Genomic DNA, 12,838 nt, shown 5'->3' with positions numbered 1-12,838 from the left:
TCAGATGCTCTTCAAGATCACATCCCATCAGTGCTCGAACATCAGCTCTCGTTCCATGTCACATCCAGTACAGGTCCTGTATGGAGTGGCAGAAAATGACACCCTAACCCTTATCAACTTCATCCCCAAGATAATGCTTTCAAACCAGAAGAAAGCGACACGAACTCCCTCTTCATCAGTATCGAAAGTCCAATGCGCACACAGCACCTCAATGGCTTGTCGCAGTTGCAGCGCGGGCCTCGGCCGGCTGCCAAAGAGGATAGCCGTGCCTTTCAGACAGAATTACCCAAACAGCAATTCATTAGCATCACCATTGCTATGCGCCGCGACGACGACGACGACGATCATAATGACATCAAGTTTCCCATCCGCCCTGCGATATGGGGCAAGATCCAGTAACATCCCAAGCCGAGCTAGTCGACGAGCTCTCCACACGACACCGCCCCGGCAAAAGGTCGACCTCAAGCAGATGTTGATGGGCCGCGTTGCCCAGAGCCTCGCCACAGGCAAGAGCAGTTACTACATCTTCAACGCGACCGAGAAGCTATACAAAGCCTGCGCCGCCCAGGCCGACTACGCCATCGACCCAGCTGCCCGCAAGGCTGGCAAGCTGCAGACGACGGCCGACGGAGAAGAGATCGGCGTCAGCAAGGGCGGGCGATGGCATGATGGTACAATTACCCTCTCTGTTCCCTTCTCGCCAACTCGCATCAAAACTGACTTAACACGCGCCTTCGTAGACCTCGCTCTCCTCCCGACCTTCAGCACCTGGGCCCACGTCACCATGCTGCACATGTACCTGCTCGTGGTCCGCTTCCGCTGCCTCGAGCCGGCCGCCCAGCAGGCCTGGCAGGCCCAGCTCGTCGACCACTTCTTCGTCCAAGCCGAAGTCAAGATGGAGGACGTGCACGACCTGACGTCGCGCATGATCCGCCAGCGCTACCTCAAGGACCTATTTGTCCAGTGGCGCGGCCTGATCCTGGCCTACGACGAGGGCATCATCAAAGGAGACGCCGTGCTCGCGTCGGCCGTGTGGCGGAACCTGTTCAAGGCGCGCGAGGACGTGGACGTGAGGGCGCTGGCCGCCGTCGTAGCGTGGATGCGGGCCGGGCTGATGGAGTTGGGGGACATGCCAGATGAGGTGATGGAGCTGCAGGCGGCGTCGGCTTTCCCCGCGCTGCGCGACATGTTCAAGGTTGTGGACCTCCCAACGACGTCGTTGAAGGCCCCATTTGAACAGGCGGGCATTCAACCGTGACCGGGAGACATGCCATTGTAACAGAAAAAGAAAACACAAAGTAAAACCACCCAACCCTGTCCACCACCCCCCCGGGCAAGCGAATCTAATCCACGCGCTCCCACATCTCAAACTCATACTCAGTTCCATTTTCACTCTGCACGCCCCTCGGCACCTCCTCACCGACCCACCGATCCATCTCCTCCTGCCCGCTCCGCCGCCACCGGCGATCCAACATCTCCTCCGCCCCGTCCTCCAACCTCAACGGAAAGAAAGTATCACACTCAAACTCGCTCCTGACCCTCGTCAGCAGCACCCGCCTCGCCTCCTTCATCCGCAGCGCAGCGCGGTAGATCTCCCCGCCGCCAATGACAAACACCCGGCCCAACAGCCTCCCCCCTTTTTGCCCCAGCCCATATTCCCCGCCGAGACTCCCCAAATACTGGAGCGCCTCCTCCAAGCTCCGCACCATCACCATCCGCCCACCGCTGCAGCCACCTATTTCTTCTTCGCCGTCTTTAGGGGTGGCGGTGTGCTGTGAGGCAGCACTGCGCGAGACAACGACGTTGAGACGCCCCGGAAGGGGCCTGAATCGGAGCGGGATGCTCTCCCACGTCTTGCGGCCCATGATGACCGCGTTCTGCACCGCCGGCGGCTTCTCTGTTACTGCCGCTGCCGCTGCCGCTGCTGCTGTTGGTGGTGGTGAATTGCTGAGGGCGGTGGTGGTCAAGGAGGCGGGATAAGAAGGGGAAAGAGTAGCGGAAGAAGGTGGGGGAGGAGGAAGGCGCTTGGTGACTCGCGCAAAGTAGGCCATCTCCCGCTTGAGGCCTGTCCAGGGGAGCCCTCCGTTGCGGCCGATGCCCATTTGCTGGGTGGCTGCTACGATGAGGGTGAGTTCGGGTAGAGCGGTGGATGCGGCGGGTGGCATGTTTCGCTTTGTTAGAGGGGGTTTCGGGTTTTTGATTTGAAGTTCCTCTTGTTTGCTGTGGTCTTTTGTCGACACTAGGTGAATACTAGGTGAGTTAGGCTTTGGATCGTTTTGGCAGGGCGCGGTGTGGCCGATCAGGGTTTGGTTCTATGTGTCCATCGATTGTAAGATATGGCATCAAACGGTGAGTCGCGAGTTCTACGAAATCGGCGAAGGTTCAACATTTGGAAGTTAATAAACAGCAGCAGAGGTGGGGCAAAAAGTAGCTCTTTCTCAAGCCTCTCATTGGCTGGCGCAGCATCAAAGATCCAAGAACACGCACGAGATAAAACAAGAGTTCTGGGAATCAAAAAGATGCATCAGATCTTCGACCTCAGCTGCCCAATGATGGCCAACACTCTATACAACAACAACCCCTCTTTCCGCTCACTCTCATCATCACTACTGTACTTTCAAACTACAGCACATACCCCCCACCCACGCCAACAACCTCCCACCCCCTGACCCCCCGCCCATCCTCGAGCTCAACACACCACCACAGCGCACTCCTCGCCTTGTCCACCTGCCCGCTCTCCTCGTACGCGCGCGCCAGCGCAAACCACGCCTCGGCATAGTTCCACCCACTGCCGAGCTTGGTCAGCCCCGACAGCAGCGCGTACGCGCGATCGCGCGCCGCCAGCCGGTCGTTCAGCGGCAGCGACGTGGCCTTGTGCGGCGGAGGCAACGGTGGTCCGAGGAACGACGACGACGATGGTTGCAGCGGTGGTGGCGCAGGAGCAAGAGGAGGATAACCGTTCGGCTCGGCGGGTGTTACCGGTTCTGATCTTGGTTTCGTTGGCCCCAGGCCGAGCGGTGCTGACGGTAAGAGGGGGAATTTGGCTTGCTTGTTTGTTTGCGCAGCGGTAGAGGAGATGACGGTGGTCCCGTCGGTGGCGGAGGCGAAGATGCCGTCGTCGATCAGGGAAAGCCCGCCGAGGTCCAGCCCTGGCACGGCCGGCGGCGGGAGCAGCTTCTCCGTGTAAATATCCAAGAGCATGTTCGACAGCCCGACAATGGCGCCGGGGTGGTCTGGGAAGTGCGTCAGTGCTATTTCAAAGTCGCTGCGTCCTTCGTACGGCCGCCCGCGGGCGACAGAAAGGTGTCCTTTCTGTATGCAGTCAGCACCTGTCCCCGAGCCAAGACTTAGTGCCATGTCACCTACCTCAGTCCAAACATCGGCAATAACCTCCTCCACGCTCTTCTCCATCCCCCAGCCAACCTCCCGCACCGACGGCGCTCCCGGCGCCTCACTCACTGCGTCCGTTTCCAGGCTATGCGCCGCCTTCTGCGCCTCGGCAATCGCCCCGTTGGAATCCTCCAGCAGCCCAGCCCGGCGGTAGAAGGCCGCGATACCCAGCCACACCTTAACCAGGATCGCCTTCCTGCGCCTCCGGTTATGATCCGGCGAGAACTGCACGTACGGCAGCAGCGGGGTGAATGGCCCGGCCAACTGCGGGCTTGTAACCTCAGAATGGTTCGTCCCATCCCTCGCGCGCGACGACGGCCTCCGAGGGTCTTCACTCGACGGCTCAACCGTCTGTCTGGCCGCGGAATAGGGTGAGAGGTTACGCTGGTCAAATCCGGCAAACTTCTCGAGAGGCGGAACCGGCGGGCTTCCGGTGCTGAGCGCCCGCTGCCTGCTGCCGCTCCTGTTTCGTTTGCGCAGGCTGTTGCGGCCCCGCCGCTTGGTGTCGTCTGACTTGGTCGATCTTCGACTCGAGTACGGATCAGCCGCCGCCTCATTGGAGGATTGGGGCGACAGTGCCGCGGTTGCGATGCTCTGGATTGTGTGTGTGGTCTGCGGTCGCGAGGGTATCGTTGTCAGCTTCTCGTTGTTGTTGCTGTCGCCCACGACACTCTGGCGGGCGCGGGCCGCCTTATCCGACCTGCTACCAAACACGCTGCCCCTGAAGCTCCGGGACGTGGCACCTGTCTTGGGCGGCTCCGCCTTGATGAGCTCAAACCTCTCTTCCAGGTCACCAAACAGCCGAGGGAACAGGGTAAGCAGCTCTGTGCTGGCATTGACGGCAACAGCCGGGCCCTCCATGAGCTCAAGAATGGCAAGTTGCGTCATCTTGATTTGCAAGATGCTCTCCTTTTCGTAGTCGTCCATCTCGTCCACAAGGCCGTCGCCAGCCTTCTCGTCTTTCGCTGCCGCCTCGTTGAGATGCTCGCTCCGGTAACCCGCATTCAAGTGCCTACTCCCAAACAGCACGAATGGGTCTTTGAACTGCTCGATAGCGCCCTCACAAGCCCGAGCGGCCATGACATACTCTTGCCGTGCACTAAGCATCAGCGCCAGCAAATGCCAGAGCGGTATGAGAGACCGCTCGCGCCAATACGGCCCCAGGCGCAGCTCCTGGTTGGGCATAGCAGGTGTGTCGGCAAGGAGGGCCGTCTTGACTAGCTCTATCGCCGCCGGCAACTGACGCTGCTCTGCGTACAGCAATCCCAAAGCAAACACGCCCCTGGCGTCGAATGCACGACCGAATGCAGGCGACAGTGACTTCTGGAGACATTTAATCGCCTTCTCCTGGATCATGGAGCGAGACTCGGACTCGTAGGTCATACGCGCCCACTGAGCGTGAGCCAGCCCGATCGATTGCCATGCCACCGCCAATGTACTTGGCGGTACCTCATCCCAGTGATCAGTGCTGTTCGCATCGCGGCCCTCCGCCTTCTCAACCATATCCTCGAGTTCCCCAACAAGCTTGTGTGCTCTCTCAGCCGCCTCCCTGTTCCCAAATCGACAGAGGGCCGCGATGCAGGCCGAGATGGTCTCAAGCATGGTCGCGTCGTTATCCATCGCCGGCTCGCGGTGGCCCGTCTTTTGCACTCTCGCCTTGCCCTTCTTGACCAGCTCGAACCACGAGTCAAACGCCATAAAGGCCAAGTCAAACTCGGCCACGGCTAGGTGGACCGTAAACATGTGCCTCAGGATCGCTGTCGAATGGTACGTCTTGGCCGCGGCGCCATACAGGCTGTCCAGCGTCCCATGGCACAGCGAGTCCCTCCCTCCAGCGCCCAGATCCTGCTCCTTCCACCCGCGGCCGTTCAGGATCTCCCAGTTCTGCATCATCCGCCTCACAAATTCCTCCACCTCGGCCCGCTCCTCGTCCGCCCGGGGAAACTTGGTCTCATTATACAACAGCCCCTGGTAAATGGCCTCGACCCTCTTCAACTCGGACCTCAGCTGGCCCCTCGCCGAAGTCTCCCCGTTGACGACGGTCGAATACCCCGTCGGCACGGGCAGACCCCCCTGCAGAATTTCCGACAACGCAAAATAATATTCGGCCCACACCTGCCGCCGCGGCACACTGCCCCGAAACCCATACCCCCCCGGCAGCGTTGCGCCCCCGCCCTTTGCTCCAGCAGCAACCCAGTACCGAAGCCATGTCCGGAAACACGCCAGACAATCCGCCTCGCGCAGCGAACGGACCCCGTCCCTAAGCGCCTGCGCAGCCAGCATGCAGTACTCGGTCAGGAACAGCTCGGCCCAGTATCGCGTCTGCTGCCTGGTCCCGGCCGGGCCGGCAGCCCACACGGGCCCCAACGCAGGCAGCGCGGCGTCAAAGGCGGCCAGCGCGCCCTCGCGCTGTCCGTCGCGGACGAGGCAATTTGCGCGCAGGTAGGCGGCTTTGAGGGCGCAGACTTTGGTCCATTCCGAGGGCGCGGCCGCTGCCTCGGCGGGTACGCCGTCGTTGTTGGTGTCGAGGGGGTCGTGTTCGCTGTTGTCGAGGGTGCTGCTGGGCGGCAGGTGGGCGAGGGCAGAAGGGTAGTCGCGCAGGACCCATAGCAGCCAACCTGCACACACGCGGGCTTGAAAGCGGTCGGTGGGGTGGGTTGTTTCCGTCTCGATTGCGGAGAGCAGGGCCGGGAGGTGTGCGTCGACGCCGGAGACGCCCGCGGAGGTCGAGGGGCGGGTGGTGCTGTTGGTGGACGGGGTGGGCTGAAGGTTGGCTTTGGCGATGGCGTGTTCGATTTCGGCGGTGAGGGCGAGGCCTGGAGAGAAGCGAGAGAGACAATGGGATCAGTGGGTGGCCGGACTTGGCGGAGGTTAATGGGGATGAATGGGAAACATACAGGCCCGGTCAGGGGCGTGCTTTCGCACCTTGCGGATCAGCTCGGGCACGGCATCCCAATTCTCGTCACAGCGGGCGTCGTCGAGTTGTTGAATGTAATGCGCGGCCTTGACCGCGTCAGGCTGCATGTTGGCGGGCAATGTCAGCCGATACCTCTTCTTGAAAAGATCCATGTCAAGGGAAGTGAAGCGGTATGCATGGGATCCATCGGCGAAGGGAGAATTACCATGTTGCCTCGTCGGAAAGCCAATTCGCACTACGATGACTTGATTCCGCAAGACATGAGAGCTGAAGGAGCTTCTTGCGACGTTCTGGACCACGATTGGGTTGCGAGCATGGAGGCGGTGAATGTTCAGCATGAGGTTGCAGCTTGACGACGGACAGGCCACTGACGAGTGCTTCTGGGCTCCAGATCAACTGGAGCTTGGCCGACCCTGGCAGTCAAAATGGGCCCACAACGGCAACATGCAGTGCCAACAACGGGCGGTGATTGGACACTCAACCCCTGTTGCTTGAGGTCGCTTACAAGGTTGTAACGGAGAACATTCAACACCAAAATTTCTAAAAAGAGGATCTTGATTCCTCACATGTAAATAACGTACCAAGCAATTGCCCGGTGTTTCTTGTTCGCTGTGGAATCCACCAACCCAATTACCAAGCTCGACTTGGGCTGTGTAAAGACGGCGGACGGACGACTGGGCATGCATAATATCCAAACTCCAAGTCGAGGTTGCGCATCTTGACTTCCCAACCCGAAGTTGGTCTTCAAACACAACAAGTTCGACAACTCCTTGACACCTAATACTTCTCTTTTCCCGGGCATGGCTGCGCCGCCCGAGCTTAGAGTGCTCTGCCGCCGGTTGGAGGCAACACCTGTCGACGACCTCCCGCGCATCTGCCCGCTCCTCGTCAGCCATGTGTTGCGCTGCGGCACGGCTCTCTCTGTGCCCCAGGACGCTAAGGCAAAGGACAAGTTGTCCGAGACGTCAATGCTGGTTCACAAACTTCGAACGCGCATCAACACTCTCCTGGCTGGCAAGAACCCTTCGGGCCGCTTCGCCGCCGTGTGTTTGATCAAGGCCGTCGTCGATGTCGGCGGATGGGAGTGCCTGCGGGCCGCTGAATCCTGGCTCAGAAACATGATCGGGGTGCTGCAGGTATGTTTTCTAACAGATGGCAGTGGTTATTTGCTAATACTCTCCTCTCCCAGAAACCCGACCCCCTCGCCACCAAGGAGCTGTGCATTGTGGCCCTGACCAAGATCTACATGCTGCTCCAGAGCTTCCCGACCCTGATCCGGGAGATGGCCACCCCAACCCTCCCGAGCTATGTTTCGGCTTGTTTGCAGCTAATCAAGCCTCCGGCCTCGGGCAAACCGCTCAAGGTGCCCGCAGCCTTCGTCGATACCGTTGCCTGTTCCCTGTCCAAGCTTGTGGTCCTCTACCCAACCACTCTGCGTCCGTCCGCCGGGGACATGAAGGCTGCCCTCCGTGCGTATATTGCTCCCACTTGGTCTGATAATTTTGTTGTTCCCGAGAGCCTTAGGGAGAGTTGTCGCCGCCTGCTTGTTCTTCTCTCGTACACGGCAGCCAAGAACGGGAGCAGCGAGGAATGGGCCAAAGGTTTTCGGTCAACCGTCCAGCACTGCCATGCCACAGTCGACCAGATCTTCCGCGCCGTGATCGAGTCCTGGGAATCGGCTACAGGCTATCGAAGCCAAGCAGCACGTTCCGGGGCAGACCCTTCCGGCGGAGGCGATACCGCCGAAGAATACCCCCCCTGGACCGGTGTACAGGCCGGCGCCGAGAGGCTCATTGGCCTACTGGAATTCCTGGCCGAATATTTTAACAACCCCACCAAGACGCCCGTCACAGTCCCTCTTGGAGAGCTACTTGATCTAGCGTCGAGAATAACACTGGTGACGGCACCCTCCGGGCCAGAGGACTCTGTTCAGACGAATCCCGCCATCGGAAGGGACGAAAAGGCTGAGTTATGGAGTGTGCTGCCAGACATCCACATCGCCGTCCTGCGCCTGCACCAGGCGCTGATCCGCCGCCTGCGCGAAAACGTAGTCCCACTCGCAACCGACATACTCGACCAGATGGTCCGCGTCTCCAGCGCCAGCCGCCACATCCGCACCATGCGCGAGACCGCCTACGTCCTTACCGACCAGCTCCTCTCCCTCTGCGGCCCAGCCCTTCCCAAGCTAACCGTCGATTCCCTCGCGCCCCTCATCCAGTCCACTTGCTGCGATATCCTGCTCTCAACGGGCCACCTCGAACCCCCCAACCCGGCGCAGCAGCAACAAGCCCCACCCAACGGCACCACCACCACTACTACCACGAAAACCAACCAGAAGCCCAACGCCAACACCACAGCCTCCGCAAACGCAGACGCCTACCTCACCACCACCTCCACCAACTCATCCGCCTCCTCCCTCTCTCCCACCCCGCTCATCAGCGCCACGCACACCAAGGCAGCGACATCCCTCCTCCCGCTCTTCCTCTCCCACCTGCCGCAGTCCCACCTGGCGCCGGACCTCCGCGCCCTGCTGGACCGCACCGCCATCCTCTCCCACAGCCGCGACGCCATGCTCGCCAGCTGTCTGCACCCGTACAAGGATTCCCGCGGCCGCTATTACCCTAGCATCCTGCCCTTCGTCGTGAGGCGGTTCCCCCAGGACCAGACGGTCGAGGTGCTGAGGAGTAATCTTGTTCGTGGGCCGGGTGGTGGGAGGTACGATGCGGAGCGGGGGGGATGGGATTTGGGGGAGGTGGGGTTGTTGGGTGGTGGGATGGGTGAGCAGGAGGAAAACAGGGGTGGTGTGGGTGGAGAGATGAGGGATGAGGATGTGCGGGTTTTGGTGGGGGGGCAGCAGCAGCAGCAGGAGGAGGAGGACGGTGGTACGGGGCAAGAGGGGAAGGGGAAGAAGGCAGGCGGGGTTGGTGGTGGCTGGGCTGAGGAGAAGATGGATCTTGATGATGACGGTTCTGGGCCGGCATCGATGGCGCCGGAGAGCGTGAACGCCTTTGCCGCCATCGTAAGCAGCACCACCACCGCCACCGCCACCGCCGGCGCTCGGGAGAGGCAAGACGAGCTGGGACGGCCGGCATCCCCGCTCAAGCGCAAGAGCGAGCAATTTGAGTCGGATGTAGGCAAGCCGCCAAAGCGGGTCGATACCGGCAAGGAAGCCGCGGCGAAGGTGCAGATGGCTGTCATGCCCAAGGCTCAACCGGTTCAAGAAAAGAGGGATGAGGAGAGTGGGGATGAGAGTGATAGTGACGAGAGCGTGCAGATTGATATGACGCTGGACGATGATGATGAGGAGGAAGAGGGTGACGAGGAGTGAGGCATGTTGAACAGGTTCTGATGTACACTGACACTATCAAGATGGGGTCCTGTGGCGGCGCAGCCCAATTACGTTGTTCCTAACCAACTTGTCGGATGCTGTACGGCTGAGGACCCGAGATACCTTCCTCTCCGTGTTCTAGGTCGATGAAAGACTAGTTCCTAGTTGAACCAAGAAGAGTAGCCGCTCCAAACCGACAACTCCACCATCGCCGGACAGTCAGAATCGGCAGTCAGCCACCCATTAGATTCAGGCTCGCTCGCCGACCGCTTCCTCAGCTTTGACGAGAAGGGGAAGGACGGCCCCTTTACTGACACGGAAGTGCGGTACTCCAACGACTTCCAAGAACTGCCGAGATAGCACATGAGTGAGTGGTAAGCGAGACAAATGTTGCTTTGTCGTTGGCGAAGATGTCCGCGAGAAGTCGCCGTTTTCTGGCCACGTGCTCATGGTTTGTTTCGTACAGATCGTGCCTCCATAAGGCATCCTCCATTTCGAACACATGGTCGAGCACATAAGCCGGATAATTTTTGCTCAATCCACGCTCGAGTACTTCGCTTGTCGCAAGTGTGGTTTGTGAGTCGTTCCCTCAGCAGCTTCGAATACTGGTCGAGGCTCTCCCCGCGCTTGGCCATGACTGGCTCGTACACAAGCTTGGTTGTCTCAAGATAACGAGCCAGAGGACTGGTGTACAGTGTGTCTGGCGGAGGCACGCCCATGCCGGCCCACTCAACCCAGAGGTCTCCGAGATGTCCGGCTAGGTTTGATGCCGTCCTCTGTGAGCCTTGCGTCAACCCAAGTGAGTTCACCGTCTCCTTCGAGATGAGACCAGTAGCCCTGCGGCAACTTAGCCTCTATGGCTGGAGCGGTGTCGGTGTCGGTGTCGGTGTGGCGCAGCACGTACGTTCCAAGCGTCTCTTCCCACTTTTGCCATGACGATATTGTGCACACTCAATCCGTGTCGCAGGAGATACAGCAACTTGTAGGACACGCCGTAAGGAATGTTCGTGTTGAGCCATTCGATACGCCTGCTAAACTGGGCCCAGGGACCATCTCCTCTCGCCAATTCCGGCGCATTGTCATTGTCGTATGCTCTCTCCAACAGACCCAAGTTGGGTTGGGCTGTGAGCTTGAAGTCCAGGCACGTCTTGGCCGCCTCGGCGCCGTCCACAAAGTAGTCGGGGACATAGGAGAACCGGTATTCTGGAATTGCTGGAGCGGCAGGTACATTGAGCGCCATGGTTGCAGAAGCTGATGAGTACTTGCTGGGTGGGAAAAGAGTAAGAGAATACGACCTTGAATCTACTCTCAGGACTCCGCGCCCCCTTGGCACGAGCCGGACCGGGCGCTTTCGAACCTGACGAGGAGCTGCTGCCTGATGTCGACTCTGGTCGTCCAGTGAGCATTGATAGGCGTGGCTGTCGCCTGAGGAAGTTAAGTGCAAATCACTCATTGTCAAACTCAAACAGAGTCAGACGGACTGAGAGGCAACACGGCTCGGACCCTCTTGCTGGCGGTCTCTTCTGCAACAGTTATGGACCCAGGTGATTGCGTCCTACCTACTACTGCCTAAAGGGATGGCGACAATCTATAAGAGCGACGATCTGCTGCTCAGTCATGGCCAAGTCCGGTTGTTCACCATCTTTCCATGTCCATCGCCGAGCAACAATGACTCCCCTGTCCATTGCAGCCTCCAGGTCGTCGATATAACCAGTGCAGAGGAATACTACGTGCTGTCATACACCTGGAGACCTCCGACCGAATATGGACCACTAAGCACACTGAGCGCCTGTCCAGATTGTCCCATCGTCTGCGACGGCAAGCTGCTCCATCTAACATCGAACCTCGGCTGCTTCCTCCGCCGGGCCCGAGAGTTGCCCGGTCTCGTCGACAAAAGGTTCTGGATTGACGCTATCTGCGTCAACCAGGAAGACGGGAAAGAGCGAACCGAGCAGGTCAGGCTCATGGCAAACATCTACAGCACGGCCGTCATGGTCGTTTTATGGCTGGGCGAAGAGGACCTTCATACGAAGTCAGCGCTTTGCTGTGCTCAAGAAGCTTGTAGTCCTCTCCGCCCGGTCGCCGCATCTTCTCAATCGTCTCTCCAAGCTATCTCCCAACTCACCTGATGGCGACTATGCCGACGAGCAGCAGATAACACCCTTCTTATGCCGACAGCCGTGGCTCTCTGCCGCCCATGTTTTCCAACGAACCTATTTACCCGCGCCTGGATCATCCAGGAAGTGGTACTAGCAAGGACTGTCAAAGTCGTCTGCGGCGGTCATGCGCTCGACTGGTCCGTCATCGCGGGGGCATCTCGCTTCTTCTCGACTTCTGGTTGGAATTGGCATCTCTGCAACCTCTTCATCAAAGCCGTGGGACTGCCACAACACCTCGGGCCGCAAGAATACGCAAAGCTAAGATCCTGCAACCAGTCCCCAACGACGCTCCGATCAAGCGCCAAGGAGTACAACAAGAGGTAACAGCAAGGCTATCAGCATGAGAACCGCGGCGCTTGGGCCAGGATCCTCGTTCACGCGCTCATCCGGTCCCCCAGCTTCAAGGCCACGGACCCGCGTGACAAGCTCTACGCCTTGCTCGGGCTTGTCAACGAATACGCGCAGGACAAGCCGGGCTTGATCCCAACGTACGAGCACCCCCAAAAGCCAGCTGCCGCCTTCACCCGAACTGCCATCCAGATCCTCGAGGACGGCGACGGCGACCTCCTCCTGCTGTCGTGCGTCGAGGGGGAAAAGTACCAACAAGCCGCCACGGGGCGTTTCCCCTCGTGGGTGCCTGACTGGTCGTCCGAGGAGCCCACCGGTCTGCGCGTGACTGGTACGAGCGATACTCGGCCTCGGGCGACCACCTCAAGCAGCGACCGGCCATTGACAGGGAGGCGCTAACCTTGAGCTTAGCAGGGTTCAGATTGGACCACGTAACCACGGTGGGCGAGACGAAGCAGGCCGTCTTGCGCGGCAAGCCGTTCCCCAAGTGGCTTGAGATTGTGGACTCGCTCGATACGTTCTATGGCCACCGAACGGGGGGCGCAGAACTCGAACACAAACTCGACGTCTTCTGGCGGACCCTCATCGTAAACACTGCAGGGTATCCGCCTCGGCTTGTTCCTCAGAGAGACCAGGGTAGTAGTCGTCTCTTGGCGCATCCTTCGCCGAGTGGTTTCGCGAAATCCCTTGTCGTGT

The 12,838-nt window shown here is 59.6% G+C and overlaps 5 protein-coding genes across 5 annotated transcripts; 2 read left to right on the top strand and 3 right to left on the bottom strand.

The window, feature by feature from the left end:
• Nucleotides 1–211: 211 nt before the first annotated feature.
• Nucleotides 212–1,258, top strand: N657DRAFT_656252 (uncharacterized protein; the record flags this gene model as incomplete). The annotated part of the gene is made up of 2 exons (XM_062794681.1): nt 212–671; nt 741–1,258. 2 exons carry the CDS (start codon nt 212–214, stop codon nt 1,256–1,258), a joined length of 978 nt encoding a protein of 325 aa, XP_062647710.1.
• An 85-nt stretch (nt 1,259–1,343) lies between these two features.
• Nucleotides 1,344–2,144, bottom strand: N657DRAFT_548457 (uncharacterized protein; the record flags this gene model as incomplete). The annotated part of the gene is made up of 2 exons (XM_062787874.1): nt 1,344–1,895; nt 2,034–2,144. Coding segments are annotated over 2 exons (663 nt in total), but the record flags the coding sequence as incomplete, so codon positions are not given.
• A 404-nt stretch (nt 2,145–2,548) lies between these two features.
• On the bottom strand, nt 2,549–6,737 carry N657DRAFT_596881 (uncharacterized protein). Its single transcript, XM_062790011.1, has 4 exons — nt 6,513–6,737; nt 6,288–6,408; nt 3,367–6,206; nt 2,549–3,312 (listed from the first exon to the last, which is right to left on the bottom strand). Exons 1-4 carry the CDS (start codon nt 6,513–6,515, stop codon nt 2,623–2,625), a joined length of 3,654 nt encoding a protein of 1,217 aa, XP_062647708.1. The 5' UTR covers nt 6,516–6,737; the 3' UTR covers nt 2,549–2,622.
• Nucleotides 6,738–7,107: 370 nt separating this feature from the next.
• N657DRAFT_572649 (uncharacterized protein) lies at nt 7,108–9,635 on the top strand (the record flags this gene model as incomplete). Its single annotated transcript, XM_062788899.1, has 3 exons — nt 7,108–7,443; nt 7,497–9,022; nt 9,104–9,635. 3 exons carry the CDS (start codon nt 7,108–7,110, stop codon nt 9,633–9,635), a joined length of 2,394 nt encoding a protein of 797 aa, XP_062647707.1.
• A 249-nt stretch (nt 9,636–9,884) lies between these two features.
• N657DRAFT_656248 (uncharacterized protein) lies at nt 9,885–11,986 on the bottom strand (the record flags this gene model as incomplete). Its single annotated transcript, XM_062794680.1, has 6 exons — nt 9,885–9,940; nt 9,975–10,108; nt 10,179–10,335; nt 10,370–10,472; nt 10,540–10,847; nt 11,968–11,986. The coding sequence occupies 6 exons, from the start codon at nt 11,984–11,986 to the stop codon at nt 9,885–9,887; spliced, it is 777 nt and encodes a 258-aa protein (XP_062647706.1).
• Nucleotides 11,987–12,838: the final 852 nt, after the last annotated feature.

Source organism: Parathielavia appendiculata (assembly GCF_033297405.1).
Source record: "Parathielavia appendiculata strain CBS 731.68 unplaced genomic scaffold N657scaffold_6, whole genome shotgun sequence".
NCBI lineage: Eukaryota > Fungi > Ascomycota > Sordariomycetes > Sordariales > Chaetomiaceae > Parathielavia > Parathielavia appendiculata.
This window is presented reverse-complemented; position numbering and strand designations above follow the sequence as displayed.